The sequence below is a fragment of the Ascaphus truei genome, chromosome 3, assembly GCF_040206685.1.
Source record: "Ascaphus truei isolate aAscTru1 chromosome 3, aAscTru1.hap1, whole genome shotgun sequence".
NCBI lineage: Eukaryota > Metazoa > Chordata > Amphibia > Anura > Ascaphidae > Ascaphus > Ascaphus truei.
Genome location: NC_134485.1, coordinates 188,780,634 through 188,795,847, shown reverse-complemented (window position 1 = coordinate 188,795,847; position 15,214 = coordinate 188,780,634). Strand labels below are relative to the sequence as shown.

Sequence of the window (15,214 nt, the reverse complement as noted above, 5' to 3'; positions counted from 1 at the left end):
GGATTGGTGCCCAAAATTGTACTTCATATTCAAGGTGTGGTCTTACTAATTCTTTATAAAGGGGCATTATTATATTAACTTCACTTCCATCAATTGCCTGTTTAATGCAAGATAAGATCTTGTTTGCCTTCCCAACTACTGTATGACTCTGGGCAATATTGCTAAGCCTGCTTTCTACAAGCACTCCTAAATCATTCTCCATCAAGGATTCCCCCAATTTATCCCCATTTAATTCGTAATTTGCCTGTTTATTCTTGTTCCCAAATGCATAACCTTACATTTATATGTATTAAACCTCACCTGCCATTTACCTGCCCAAGTTTCTAGTCTCTCCAAGTCCTTCTGGAGAGAAATTACATCCTGCTCTGATTCTACTGTACTACTTAATACAATTTAGTGTAATTAGCAAAGATGGAGACTTTGCTCTCGATGCCAACATCAAGGTCATTAGGTATTCCTGTATATTATTCCGTAATAAACCTTCAAGTAGCTTCCCCACTATTGATGTCAGGCTTACAGGTCTGTAATTCCCCACTTGTGATCTAGCTCCATTTTTAAATAAATATAGGCACCACATCTGCTTTACGCCAATCTTGTGGTACTGCGCCTGTGGAAATGGAGTCCTTGAATATTAAATGTAATGGTTTGGCTATTACTGAACTTAACTCCTTAAGAACCCTTCAATGTATGCCATCAGGCCAGGTGCCTTATTTACTTACATTTTATCAAGCCGTCTATGAACGTATTCTTTAGTTAACCAATTGTTGGTTAATATAAAGCACTACTATTGAAATTGATTCTTCCCTGGTAAAATTTCGTTTCTAAATTTTTTTTGTTTTAAGGTACTTAAAGTTCTTTGTAGGGTTGATCTTACTTTCTATTGCAATTCTTTTTTCATTATCCATTTTTGCTAATTGAATTGCCCTTTTGCAACTTTTTTTCCATTCCTTATAATTCTGATACGATGTCTCCGTCTCTTGTGACTTTAAGAATTTAAACGCTTGCCTCTTCTTTTCCATTTCCTCCCCTACCTGTTTATTTAGCCACATTGGTTTAGACTTATTTCTTTTATATTTATTGCCCAAGGGTATACACTGGTAAGTTTGCTTTTCTAATGAGGTTTTAAAGACTGCCCATTTATCTTGTATGTATGCATGTATGTATGTATGTATGTATGTATATATGTATATCATTATTTATATTGTGCCAAAAGTGTACTCAGCGCTTCACAAAGAATACAGTACGGGGAATTATAATACAATAAGTGCAGCACAATATCAGACAATAGGAAAGGAAATCACAGCCCTGAAGAGCTTACAATCTTAGTGGTATGTTGGGAGATTTACAGAGACAGCAGGTGAGGGAATAAGTGCTGTAGATGGCAGTGCTTGGCCGCAATGGTTGGTAGTAGTAACTGTGGGTGTAGGACAATAGCCATGAGTACAGGCAATTGGGATGCTTGATTTGTGGGGCGAGTTTTAAGGAAGTCAGTATGAAATCAGATAGGTTAAACCCATTAGCAGGGGAAGAGATGGCAGGGAGGCAAGCCCGCCAACAGGGGGGTTCTGCTGGGTTTGGCGTCCCGGTCCCTGTGAGTCAGGAGGCCCGGCCGCCCGGGCCCCCTGCGTGCCCGTTTAAAAAAAAAACGCAGTGTGGCTCCACCTGGTGCCGGGTTTCTCTGACGGCAGAGCCGGACGTCAGCTGGACTAAGCTTCCGGCACGCCGGCGTGAGAGTGAGAGCCGGCGCACGTTTATGAGCAGTAGCGTGGAACAGTTGCCTGAAGCAGGGCGGGGCTGGCGGCAACTGCTGTGACCTGCCGTAGGGCCCCCCTCAGTCACTGCCCCCCGCAGCACCACAAGCCACTGCCCCCCCCAGTAGCACCGCCAGCCACCAGCTCCCCCCTGTAGCACCACCAGCCCCCCGCAGCACCGCCACCCTCCACAGCACCGCCCCCGCAGCACCGCCATATCCCGCAGCCACCACCCCTCCCCAGAAGAACCGGCCCTCTGCACAAACCAGCACACCACCCCCCGGCAGCCTCCGGGTCTGACCTGAGACCATCCCCAAGGTAAGTCTGATTTTTATATGTATTGTGGGGGTTGGGGTATTTTTTTTATATGTATTGGGTGGTGGGGGGGTCGGGTACTTTTTATATGTATTGGGGAGGTTGGGGTATTTTTATTTGTATTGGGGGGTATTTTTATATGTTTTGGGAGGACATGAGGGTATTTTTATTTGTATTGGGGAGGGGCTATATTTTTATATGAATTGGGATGGTCTCGCATATTTTAGCATTGTGTCCAGTATTTTTGGACACACCACCTGGCAACACTGTGTGTTCATTTGCATGTCATTTCCCAGAATCCCTGGCTGAGATGTTAATGTGCTGACAAGAGATATTTTTATTTGCTGTAAAAAATGGTTCCACACTCACATTCTACCAGCCCATCGTGAATAATTATGAAAATAAATACTCTGTCACATTTGTAACGCTTGTGAATATGCTTTTATAGTCCAGTATTGTCCTAAAACAGCGCTAGTACTTTTATGGCAACTAAAGATTAAAATAATTCATTTTGAGGTGAAGAGCTCATTTTCACCAATAATCATTACATTAATAGCACAATGATTAGGGAGATAAACTTTAAAAGACACAGTACTAAGGTCCGGAGTTCAGCTTTTGGAAATACAATATGGAAAACTTTCCATTGTAGCTCCTTCCAGTTTGGTGCAGCAAACTTTAATAAACAAGGACAGGGCTAAATAACATCATCGTTCACAATCTTAAGTAAAAAAAATTGCAGTGACATTTTAAGATCAATTATTGAACACTGGAATATAGTGAACAGCATGGAGATACTGTGGAAATACAGTAACTACTCATGTAAATAACACAACATTCCTCAAAGTTTCATCACGAAAGGAAACCCCCAGAAAAACTTCCGATGCTTTTTATTGTGAGTTTATTGACACATGCTAATGTGATGGTCCACACCAGAGAACTTACTCAGGATATTATGTTTGGATGGTGTACACAGAAACAGTGAATGCAGTGTGTACAAAGCTTAGAGACCCCAAAATATCTGTCGTTTTGAATTGTTAGAGGTTTATTGATATACTTGCTGATTTTATTTTGAAAGCAAAACCTGAGATACATTGTGTTAAGGAGACACATGTTCACTTACTAGGACACACTCTTTGCAAAATGTCATGGTCTGACCCCCTAGGTAATATTTGAAAAGCACTTAAAACCATTGCTGCTCATTTTAAGCCGTGATTATTTATTCCAGATTTATTTGATTTTTTTTTGTATGGTTTTGTTTTCTTTTAAAAATAAAATCCCATCTTGTTCTCTTCCATGGCTCATTTTTTAACGTCAGGGTTTTATTCCTTGACATCCTTCTAAGTATTTTCTGATGCTGATTCAGGGCCATGACACCCGAGCTGAGACTCACTGTCCCTGATCCAATTCAAGGTGACTTACCTGCATTCTGATTTCTGGAAGTGCACTTTTCAATAGTGTTCTCACTATCCTTTCCTGGGATGCCTGGCCAGCATCCTGGAGCTGTGATGGGAAGTACTATTGCATTTGGCACCCAGTTCAACTGTAAACTATACTGGCTCTGTATGCAGAGAGTTTTCCTTTCCATATGGATGTGGAGTGGAAAGTTCCATGAGATGAGTTTCTATAGGATTGCACAGCACCAATTATCTGTACTGGCATCCTTACTTGTTCTAATGATTAGACACTTATCCCTTTATGTGCTTGGTGGAACAAATATGCTTTTATACCCATGTTTGGTTCTGCTTCGCAGCAGAGGTCTCTTGAAATATGGATATGTTTGTATGCATGAGGTGCATTCATACAACTTGCGAAATGTAACTTCACATTTTTAAAATGGAATGTACGTTTACAGGTAATATTATATTTTCCACCAAAAAAAAGCATCGGAGAGGCGGTAGCATATTAAAGCAGCAATACTACATTCCCCCCTTTTTTTCTTTCTTTATTTATACAGTATATGTAAATCATGTGACATTCTTACCTAATCTTGCAGTCGTTTGGTGCCTCTATTAATCTGTAAAACTCCTGATTGTGTACTGTACCTAACATAATGGCCGTTTTTCAGTTCCAATCAATCCTGCAGTCAGTGTAACTCAGCAGCTACAATGTATCCTTATATTACTATGGTGACATTATCTATTGTTACAGTTTAGAGCTCAAACTGCTGTGAATATTGGCAACAAATTATCACAAACAGTAAAGTGTTATAAAGATCTTGCACTGCTTGGGAGGTGGGTTAAAGCCTGCTATAGAAATCAAAGGATGCTCAGTATATTACCTAATTAAAAATGACATTGTGTTGAATTATAAAAAAAACAAATCATTATTATCTAATACTACAGAACTGATTTATTTAAAAAAAATGATGTTCTAATCCTCCGAGTTTGGCACAAACCTCACCCCCTCTACTGCTACAATGTCAAATACCAAAAAATAGAAAATCACCTGCTGATAATGTGCTTTATCAAGACTTGATAACATGGGCATACCAATTTGGGAAACACAGCCCCCAACTCAGGTAAAAACATGGATAGGACTGAGATGGCTCATAGAAAAGATTTATTGTATTAAACATTCTATGCATATTCCTGCCTAACACCTGTCTTACAGCTATAAGGAGAGAAAAAATCAACTTTCCCAGCAGTGAACTGGTTAAGTGACTTTTAGAAGCCTTGTATTGCTTTAAATCCAGTTAATTACCACTCGGAGCCTTGTAACCATGCAACAGCAGCCTCTGAGTCACATGATCAATTCTTCTTTATTATTCCCTCTCTGCAGCAGCATACGAGACCAGACAACCTGCACTACTTCAGCAGGATGGACAGTTGCCGCTGAACTATGGAAACCAACCTGCACCTCTGCAGTCTTCGCTTAGCCGGGTAAGGAAAGATATATAAATGCATAATAAATAATCTGCAGTGAGCCAATGTGAAAAGCAAGGCATCACGTATAGACACCGGGTTCTCTGCTTACCGGTGCAGTTCTCTTCGATAAAACTGCACCATTTGACGGTTTGAATTTTCTGGCAATCTACTGTTGTCATTAATTGGGAATGCCCAGCGACTGATAAAATAGATTTAGTGTGATTATTTAGTAAGAAGACAGTAGGTAAAAATGCAGCAGCAGCAGCAGCAGCAGCAGCAGAATGCTGATACGTTCCACTCTCCTACAGTACATCCATCACTTTTGCCTGCTGCAATGATCATATTTAACTATGAGCCAACAGCAGACCACAAGGTAGAAAAAGAGAAAACATCTCGGAGGGAAAGGCAAGGAAAGAAACAAAGTTTGTTATGGCACCTTATATGCTGTAAGAAATTCATGCATGAATGTGTCTTTAACACCCTGGGATAAAATGGCAGCTTAAAGGTCTATTCACGTTCTTTTGGTAAAAATGTACTGTTTAAAGAAACCTACAAAATACCAGTAATAATAACAGTCTTGTTACTATGCTAGTTGAGTCTGTGCACTTTTATCATAGTGAAGACGACGTGCACAGCGAAAACAATAGATTGCATAGGTTCGACTTTTTTATTTTTTATTACAGTAATGGTACTGCATGAAAGCGTACTTTGAGCAGGCGAGAATGTACCTGGGTATAAATAATTGTAAAGCACCACTATTACACCCTATGCCAAACCAAAAAAAAACCCCAATATTAATTTGAATAAGAAACACCTGCACATTGGATCTTATTAAAAGAAATAATATTAATCCGGTGTCACTACTAAGATTATAAATAATACAGAGGTGCTACCAGGGACAATAGACTGTATATATGAAAAACAATGGGAGAGGAAATGGAAAACTCAAACAAGGTGCACTCAGTACAAATATATTTATTAAACAATAAGTAGAAAAACCACCGCAGCACACAGAATACATTTCTGTAGAGATATAGTTAAAAGAAGGATCCAGGGAAACTGTCCTAAAGTATATGTGTCCTATTGTATATAGTAAGTAGACTACTGTCCCCACATAGTCCAAAGCAATAACCTGGATATCAGTAAATTAATGGGTAGATCAAACATGACTATAGTGCATAGTATAATGCTCCTTTTAAACAAACTACTACTAAACAAACTACAATACAATATACTGTAGTACATACTGTATGAGAAATTGTGAAAAGAAGGGCTTTTGCAAGAGCAGAGAGACCTGTTTTACTGTAAGGCCCATTGACTTGTAAATTGGAGTGTTTGAGGAGGTATATAACATGTGGAGAGATACCTGGGAAATATGCTAAATGCAATCATTTGAATATCTAAATGAGCATATTTCTCAGATGTGTTCCGGTTTGTTCAGAGATACGGTATCTCTCCACGTGTTGTGAAAAGGATTGTTTGGGGAGATATGGAGGTCAATGGCTCACCCTCTCCCCTTCTCTCGCTTTCTCTTCTATTCTATTTCCTATTATCTTTATCCTATTATATTATTTCTATTATCCTATTTCTGGATGGAAGTTAGCATCATTAAACAAAATAAAAATGCTTGGCGATTCAATTGTGACTGCGTTGCGAAACACCAAATTGATGGTGGATATGTGTAATTTCTGCTACACTTTTAGTCCTTTAAAAGCTCCCAAAACGGGTTCTCTCAGACTCAATTTTGGTTAAAAAAAAAAACAAACCAAAAAAACATGAGTTTGCAAATACATTTTGGAAAGCTTTGCGCATCGCTACTTAACATCTGTGTACAATATTTAAGGATATTAAATTGATTACTGAATTATACTGCAAACCAGCCTGTTGTACTCTAATGCCCACCCAAGACACCAAATTAAAACCATAGTCGTAGGACATTCAGAGACTTTGACCTAGATAGCCGGTAGGGATACAGAAAATACCCTGCTACAGCTACAGCTTAAATGAAATTGGAGTACGGTGCTCACTAGGTAAGGCTATACAGGTACACAAGAACAAGAAACCTAGTTTCCAAGCACTCTTTCACTGAAAATAGTGTATGAACTAGTTAAAAATAAATTTTAATGTAAAAATGAATATAAAATATTGGGTATTAAAAACAAACAACGTGTGTAGTGACTGAGATCGATGTAGGCGTACTGTAAGAGTGCTCTCGATTAAGCACTAATGTGTAGCTGAAGACTATGACGTCTTAGTGCAATCCTATAAATATATAGGGTAGCCGTAAAGTCAAGCAAAAATACTGGGGCTGGATATACACATCTCCAAACCCTGCTTCAGGTACCAAAATCCTGTTCCACTTTTATGAACTCAGTGGAAGAGCTGAGTGTTGCTCTCAATATCTATTATTAGGCACTAGCATCCACACTGATCTTAAGAATATATCAGTGCAGATGTCAGTGATAGTGCACTATGCAATCCACACTGAGCAGACATATGCTGCTTGAAATTTAAACACCCTCCAGAGTCGGTATAAAATAGATTGACCTATGCTGCGCATATGTATATGGGAAATACAGCCACATGAGAGGGAAGTGCTACACACTATACATCCACACGATCTAAGGAATGTAACAGTGCAGATGTCAGTGATACTGCAGTAGTTGGAAGTAATGGATATGCAGTCCACACTGAGCAGTCGTGCTGCCTAGAGTATAAGCACCCTCTGGAGTCAGCTTAGAATAAAGTTCACCTAGGCAGCGCAGGTACATATGGCAGATACAGCCATATGAGGGGAGGGCACAATAGTATGTTTCCCCGCAGATAAATCGTGGTGAAGATGTCAGCTGCAAACTTATCCTGCGACTGCACTGGTCATGTAAATGTGGTCAGTGCCGGTAGAAGTGCAGAGGCACACATAGCCCACATAACCCGAACAAAACACGGATCAAAGTAAGGATCCAAATAAGGGTCTAATTGATAGCACGCTCCTGCATAAACGCTGATCGTGGAGATCATATTAGCGCTGTCAGTGGAGTAGTGCTTGAATTAGATCAGATACTGTTGTGGAAAAGTATATCAATTGTGCATTCCTGTATCAAATACTGATCATAGCCATCATATCAGTATTGATAACTGCATGGAGTTGCATACTAGCTCCACAGAAGCTAACTAGATATCTGATGGGGCTTAGATTCGTGGCACTTTCCTGCATCGGCACTGATCGTGGTATATCAATGCCGATGACCATAGAGGAGTGCTTTTAGCAGTGTACAGAACTAACGAATTCTCATGCTCGAATAAATATGTTGAGAGCTTAATAAAAGGCACATTTAGCCTGCAAGGTCAGAGGATCATTAGTTCCCAGCAGTACGGAGCGCTTTGTTCTGGATAAGTACCCCCGGCAAGCAGCGCTCGTATTCAAGAAGTCTATACTTCAACGCAGAGCTCTGCAACAAAGTAACCATTCTCTAAGGGCTGGGACCCGCGGCGCGGGCGGCCACATGAGAGTTCCCCACCAGCAGGGGAATCCTCCCGAGCCGGTCCCGGTCCCCCCTGGCTGCACAGCTCACTACACGCTGTGACGCGTCAGCTGCTAGGGGATACAAGAGAATTGTAATCCCTAGCGTCGACGCGTCATGTGGTGTGGCTGTGAGCCAATGAGGAGGGGAGGCTTCGGGAGGAGGAGAGGCTTCGGGGAGCGAGGAGGAGTGTGGAGGGAAAGCAGCGTGAGTGCCTGTCTGTGTTTGTGTATGTGTGTGCCTGAGTGCGTGAGTGCCTGCCTCTGTGTGTGTGTGTGTGTGTGTGTGTGTATGAGTGCCTGCGCGTGTGTGTGTGTATGAGTGCCTGTGTGTGTGTGTGTTGCCTTTTGATTACCTTCCATCAGCAGCCCGAGCCCGTGGAGGGAGGGGGGGGGAGAGTAGCAGGTCCCTCTGCTCAAGCCACGCCCCCCCTCCCGCTCAAGCCTCCACTCCCACCCACCTCCCGCTCCCGCTCCCTACAGACCGCATATCGCGGTCTGTGTCTGTCAGCGCCCCGCCTGTCTGCAGTGCGGGCGCGCTGACTGAGAGAGCGGGGCCTTAGCCTTAGTGTTGCGGTCAGAATGAGCGGTCTGCGCGTGCATGTGGAATCTCGCCGACGCGCGCGTTTCACGTACAACGCTTCATCGGGGCATGTTAATCAAGGGGGGAGGTCCCATTGGATGTATGTAGGTTTATATAGTCACTAGAAGTCTAGCTGTCAAGTTTAACCCCTGATGTACCAGATCACAGCAGACCAGATAGCCCAACAAAGTGTTATGTATATATTAATAGCCATGATCTTGATACCCATGTTCCAGACTATGATTGCCATGTCAAATGAGGAGTTTAAAACCCCCAATCTACATAGCAATCCATAGTATCTATGGATAATGTTGCATGAGTGATATATTAAATCACCTGTAAGATGATAAAACTTGTGGAGGGTTATGCCTTCCATAGTGCTTATATTCATTTAATATCTTCTTGGTTGGTATAATAATCAGCTAAATAAGATTTGGAATAAGAAGCCTATGGCACATAGCCACTGTTTCTGTAGTGGGAAGATGACCCACTAAGAATATAGATGAAACTAAAATGCAGAATCAGCTAAGGGCTAATGATCAGATCCCTTGCTCACAAGGACAAACAAGTAAATCAACTTAAGCAAGACCTGGACGCCCTATCTGACAGAGTTTGATGCCTTTCTACCTCCACTGCTAACCCTGCAGCGTCCATACCCATTTCCGCCCCGGTGGCCCCGACATTTGAACCACGGTTGCCTACCCCTAACCGTTATGCTGGTGACCCTTTGGGTTGTCAGGGATTCCTGAACCAATGTTCCATACAGTTCGGACTGTTCCCTTCTCATTTTTTTCCCAATGCTCGAAAGTGGCATACATCATTTCTCTTCTGACCGACGGCGCCCTGGCGTGGGCTTCTCTGATCTGGGAGCAACGACCAGACCAGATCTGACCTCTAATATCAACCTCTTCACCGCGGAGTTCCGGGGGGTCTTCGACACACCTGGTCGCAAGGTAACTGCCGCTTCTACCATTCTCAACATTTCTCAGGAGGACCATACCGTGGCCCGCTATGCGCTGGAATTCCGGACAGTGGCCACTGAGACCGGCTGGAATGACGAGGCCCTGTCGATAGTATTCTGGCAGGGGTTGTCCGATCATCTCAAAGACGAGTTGGTGTCCAAGGACCGCCCCGGAGGGCTTGAAGACCTTGTGGCTCTTTGCATCTGCATGGATCAGGGTCTTCAGGAGAGAAGAATGGAGAGGGGCAAACGCCAACGAGGTATACAACCTTCTTCTGTTCACCAAGAGGACCCATGCCTACCGCAGCACCAACGCTAGACAAACCTATACAACTAGGAGGGACCAGTTTTTTGTTTGGTGAGTGGCAGCGCAAACGACGCGCAGGCTTATGCCTATACTGCGGGAACAACAGACACCTGGTGGCCACCTGCCTGCTGAGGTCGGGAAATGCCACAGCCCAGTGAGTGTCGGGAGGATCACTCTGTGCACCACATCCTTACCTCCTCCACAACCTCCCGCTATGATCTACGTCCCCATCACCATATCCTTCCGAGTCACTACATAGGCCTTTCTGGATTCCGGGTCAGGGGGAAACTTCATTGATCAAGGGTTTGCTGAGGGACACCAAATACCCTTGATACATAAGGATCGTCCCATGGGTCTCATAGCCATTGACGGTCGGCTGCTGAAGGCCGCCTTCATCTCCCTACAGACGGTGCCCATCCAGGTATTAACCGGAGAGTCCCACTCCGAGACTATACAAGTGGACGTCATACTGGGGCTTTCTTGGCTCCAGACACACAACCCCCTAATCAACTGGACGGAGTCTTTGCCTATCCGCTGGAGTCCTCAATGTCAGAAGCATTGTTTACCCCCTCCCAAGGCTTTGGTGGGAGTGTCAGTACCTGACTCAGACAAAGTACAGCTTCCAGTAGCATATGAGGATTTCCGTGATGTCTTTGACAAACGGCAGGCGGAGGAACTCCCACCGCATCGGTCTTATGACTGTCCGATTGACCTACTGCCCGGCGCTATTCCTCCTAGGGAAGGGTCTTACCCCCTGTCCGCGCCTGAGACCCAGGCCATGAGGCAATATTTCCAGGAGAATCTCATTCGAAAATCTTCGTCACCCGCTGGTGCAGGTTTTTTTTTTGTAAAGAAGAAAGATGGTTCTCTCAGGCCGTGTATAGATTACCGTGGCCTCAACAAGCTAACTATCAAGAATCGCTACCCTTTACCGCTGATAGCTGAACTCTTTGATAGGCTACAAGGAGCTACTATTTTCACCAAGTTGGATCTTAGAGGTGCCTACAACTTGGTAAGGATCCGGCAGGGAGACGAGTGGAAGACGGCCTTCAACACTCACGATGGGCATTACGAGTACCTGGTCATGCTCTTTGGCCTCTGCAACGCACCTGCGGTTTTCCAGGACTTCGTGAATGAAATTTTCAGGGATCTGCTGGACTGACATGTAATCGTGTACCTGGACAACATCCTAATTTTTTCCAGATCCACCCACGAACATCCAGGGCACGTTAGGCAAGTTCTTCAGCGACTGAGGGAAAACAACCTTTTCGCTAAACTAGAGAAATGCCAATTTCATCAGACTTCTACTTCCTTTCTGGGCTATTTTATCTCCGACACTGGTCTCGCTATCGATCCTGTCAAAGCAATCATGGATTGGCGGTGTCCATTATCTCTCAAAGCTATTCAAAGATTTCTCGGGTTTGCCAATTACTACAAGCGATTTTTCCAGAACTTCTCATCAGTAGTGGCACCCATTATGGCGTTAACCCAAAAAGGAGCTGACACGGCGCACTGGCCTTCTGAGGCCATCAGAGCATTTGAAAAATTAAAGCAAGCCTTCTCCTCCGCACCCATCCTGGTACACCCAGATCCGTCACTACCGTTTACGCTCGAAGTCGATTCCCCCTCCGCAGAATTTTGTCATAATAACCTACGGAATTAATCCTCGCAGCAATCTCCATTTTTTGTCAATTATGGTTTCCACCCTTCAGCACTCCCCTCCGCAGTTCCCAGATCTGGGGTCCCTGCCCCGGAGGACAGGATCCAACTCCTCCAGGAGTCATGGCAGAAAATCCAGTAGAATTTGAGACATGCCGGCGCATTGCAAAAAAAGCAAGCAGATCGTCACCGTCGGGAGACTCCTGATTACTCCCCGGGTCAAAGAGTCTGGTTGTCTACCAAGAACATCCGCCTTAAGGTATCGTCTCCCAAACTGGCGCCTCGGTTTATCTGACCTTTTCTGATTACGGAGAAATTCAATCCTGTAGCCTACTGGCTGAAGCTGCCGAATACTATGAGTATCCCCTTTGTGTTTCATTCCTCCCTTCTTAAACCCTTTCTGCAGGATCCTCACTCCACCAGCCGGAACGTACCCCCTCGACCTGTCTTTGTGGAAGGTCAGCAGGAGTTTGAGGTACAAGCCATCCTCAATTCCAGGCTATCTAGAGTTGGACTGCAATACCTCGTCCATTGGAAGGGTCCCGAAGAGAGGGAATGGATTCCGCACAGACAGGTACACGCCGCCAGGCTAATCCGAGCCTTCCACCACAAACACCCTTCGAAGCCATCCATTGGTTGTCCGGAGGTCTTCCCTGAAGGGTCGGGTACTGTGAGGATCACCGCTAGGCTCCGCCCCTTTGATGCATCACGCGACGCCATCAGCAGTGCATGTGCAACTCAACGTCCATGCACGCTGATGTGCGCCCTCGTCGCGGCCGTGCTGCGTCCACCAATGCCTCACCCACGCACGCGACAAGGTTTTTTAACTTGTGGATAGAGAAGGTCTCACGTTTTGGTTAGGTCAGTGGTACAATTGCCACCTGTCCCATTGGTAGTGACATGTTCAATACCCTTGAAGGAAAGTCCCTATGGGTTGGCCTGATGAGATCTATCAAAGTGTCTTGACACACTCTGGGTTGAGACTTCCATCTACTATTTCCCACATGTTCCAGAATCCAAGGGGATCCCTTTTTATAGCGGCTTCTGGCAGCAAACTGGTCCGGAAATGACCAGGTGAATAATTAAACAACACATCTGAGAGCTAATACCAACACAAGATAATACATATGATACATATGATCCGTGCAGGGAACCGCTAACCGGGGATATCACTTGAGAAAGATATACAAAAACAACACAAAGTTAAGTGTATGGCCAAGATAACATTGTAACTGAGCATGTAATAAATGCTACATTAAGGAAACGAATCATACATAGAATTAAATGTAAATGCAATGAAAACGAAAATGCATGGAGTGGATATATATATATATATATATATATAATGGTCAATAATAAAGTACATATACGGTAATAGTATTTAGTGTGTGTGTGTGTGTATATATATATATATATATAATTTTTTTTTATTATTATAATTTTTTTTTTACCTGTTTTATAATAAGACAAAGTGTATATATAATATATTGATACGTTCTGAAAATATCAAAACTAGTACATTAATATGGACTATGGAAGACAAAATACATAGAGAATATGTTGGCGTGAAGTAAAGGAAAATATCCTGTGACAAATATATTAAGGTCTAAACACTCCTGACAACATGAAAATAACATGACCGTAATTCCATATATGGACAATAGGTCCCTATGATAAGATTGAAGACAATAATTTGGGTACTTTTATATAATGTAGAAAAAAAATGGTATAAGATAATGTCATCCACTAAAAGTATATGTAAAGATATTGGACGAAGATCCTGTTCCAAAAGACAAATGGATGTCCTATATAGGTTATATATAAATCTAATAATTGGAACAAGAAAGTAAAACCTTCCAATAAGGTATATATGATGACGTCAAAGATCTGGGTCTGACCACTGGGGAAATATACTTCGGATACTCTAGAACCAAGATTCATGGAGATTAATGAAGTTTACAAATATATGCGGTTGTCTTTTATTAGGATACAAATCATTTGGAGGCTATCCAGCAAATTTAAGCAAATGTGTGACTGTTGAATATGTTCACTTGCAGACCTCTTTGCAAAAGCCCTTGCTTCCCTTGGTAGCATGAAAAACTAGATTTGATCATAGAAATGAAAGAAAGAGGTGAAAAAAACATTGTTTATTATACATAGTAGCAGAATTTGATAAGAGATGAAACTAGGAGTTATTCTCACATCACCTCACAGAGCTAAAAAAAATAAAAATGGATCTTATTTTACATTACCATGTCAGTCTTAAATCCATAGCCATGCTTCATACTCTAATCACAATAAGTTTATTTTTATGTAATCAAATACAGTGGCGAGAGTTTGTGAACCCCAATGATTATTGCGGAAATTCCATTGTTTTTCCATGCCAACCTTCTTGAATGAAAACCAGACTTTTCTTAAATATCTTATAGGGTTTATATTAACCAATTCCATGTCATTTGAAACAAAATGATGTATGAATTAGAGAAACAATGAGTAATTAATAGTCAGGTATTTGCAAAAGTAAGTGAAACCCTGGTTTTATCAGCTTAATTAAAGGGAATAATTAGAATCAGGTGTTTAAATAATTAAGTAGATCTAAAGTTGTGAGTTCGGGAGGCCCCACCCTATTTAAAGATCAGAAACTTAGTGAGTTTGGTCTTCACCGTGTATGTGTGTGAACATGTCATAATGAAAAAAAGGGGTTAACTGCTGCAAACCATATGGTCAAAATACTTTCATAATTACCGGTGCTCTTGTACTGAGAGGTAGCCTGCTGGAAACCCAAATAGTATCAGGAAACAAGAATTACACATGGCACTTCGGATTTTCTAATGCTGAATTTAATGAGCCTAAAAGACAACGTTTCGACCCTAAAATGGTCTTTTTCAAGTGATGAATGGCTTGAAGAGTGATCCCCCAGAAAATCTTTATATACCCATAAATCTACCAACATGTAGTCTGATTGAAAACACTTGCTGATGTTCGTTAGACCCCATGAGTACCTGCATAATTCAGCTGGTTGAAATTACTGCAGTCTTGTTTGTCCAATAGCATAACACGCTAAATCGTAGTCCAGTGCCTCTGTTGTCATCACTTGACTGCATCTCTATACCAGCTCATGAGAGACGTCATTCAGAGGGAAAAGCTTTGGACGCCATATAAGTGACATCAGTGCGGCTTAACGTAAAACATCCCGTAGCCGCCGTTTGTTCTGTAGAGTGCGTAAGTATTGCCGACGCCATTCCCATGACGTC

General features: G+C 42.6%; 1 protein-coding gene across 7 annotated transcripts in view; it reads left to right on the top strand.

Moving 5' to 3' along the window:
- REPS2 (RALBP1 associated Eps domain containing 2) overlaps positions 1–15,214 on the top strand; it is a 425,141-nt gene that overhangs the window by 177,106 nt on the left and 232,821 nt on the right. For all 7 annotated transcript variants that reach the window (XM_075589809.1, XM_075589813.1, XM_075589812.1 and 4 more), the window contains one exon: positions 4,845–4,945. In XM_075589809.1, coding sequence (XP_075445924.1) covers positions 4,845–4,945 — 101 coding nt within the window. The remainder of the gene's footprint in view (positions 1–4,844; positions 4,946–15,214) is intronic.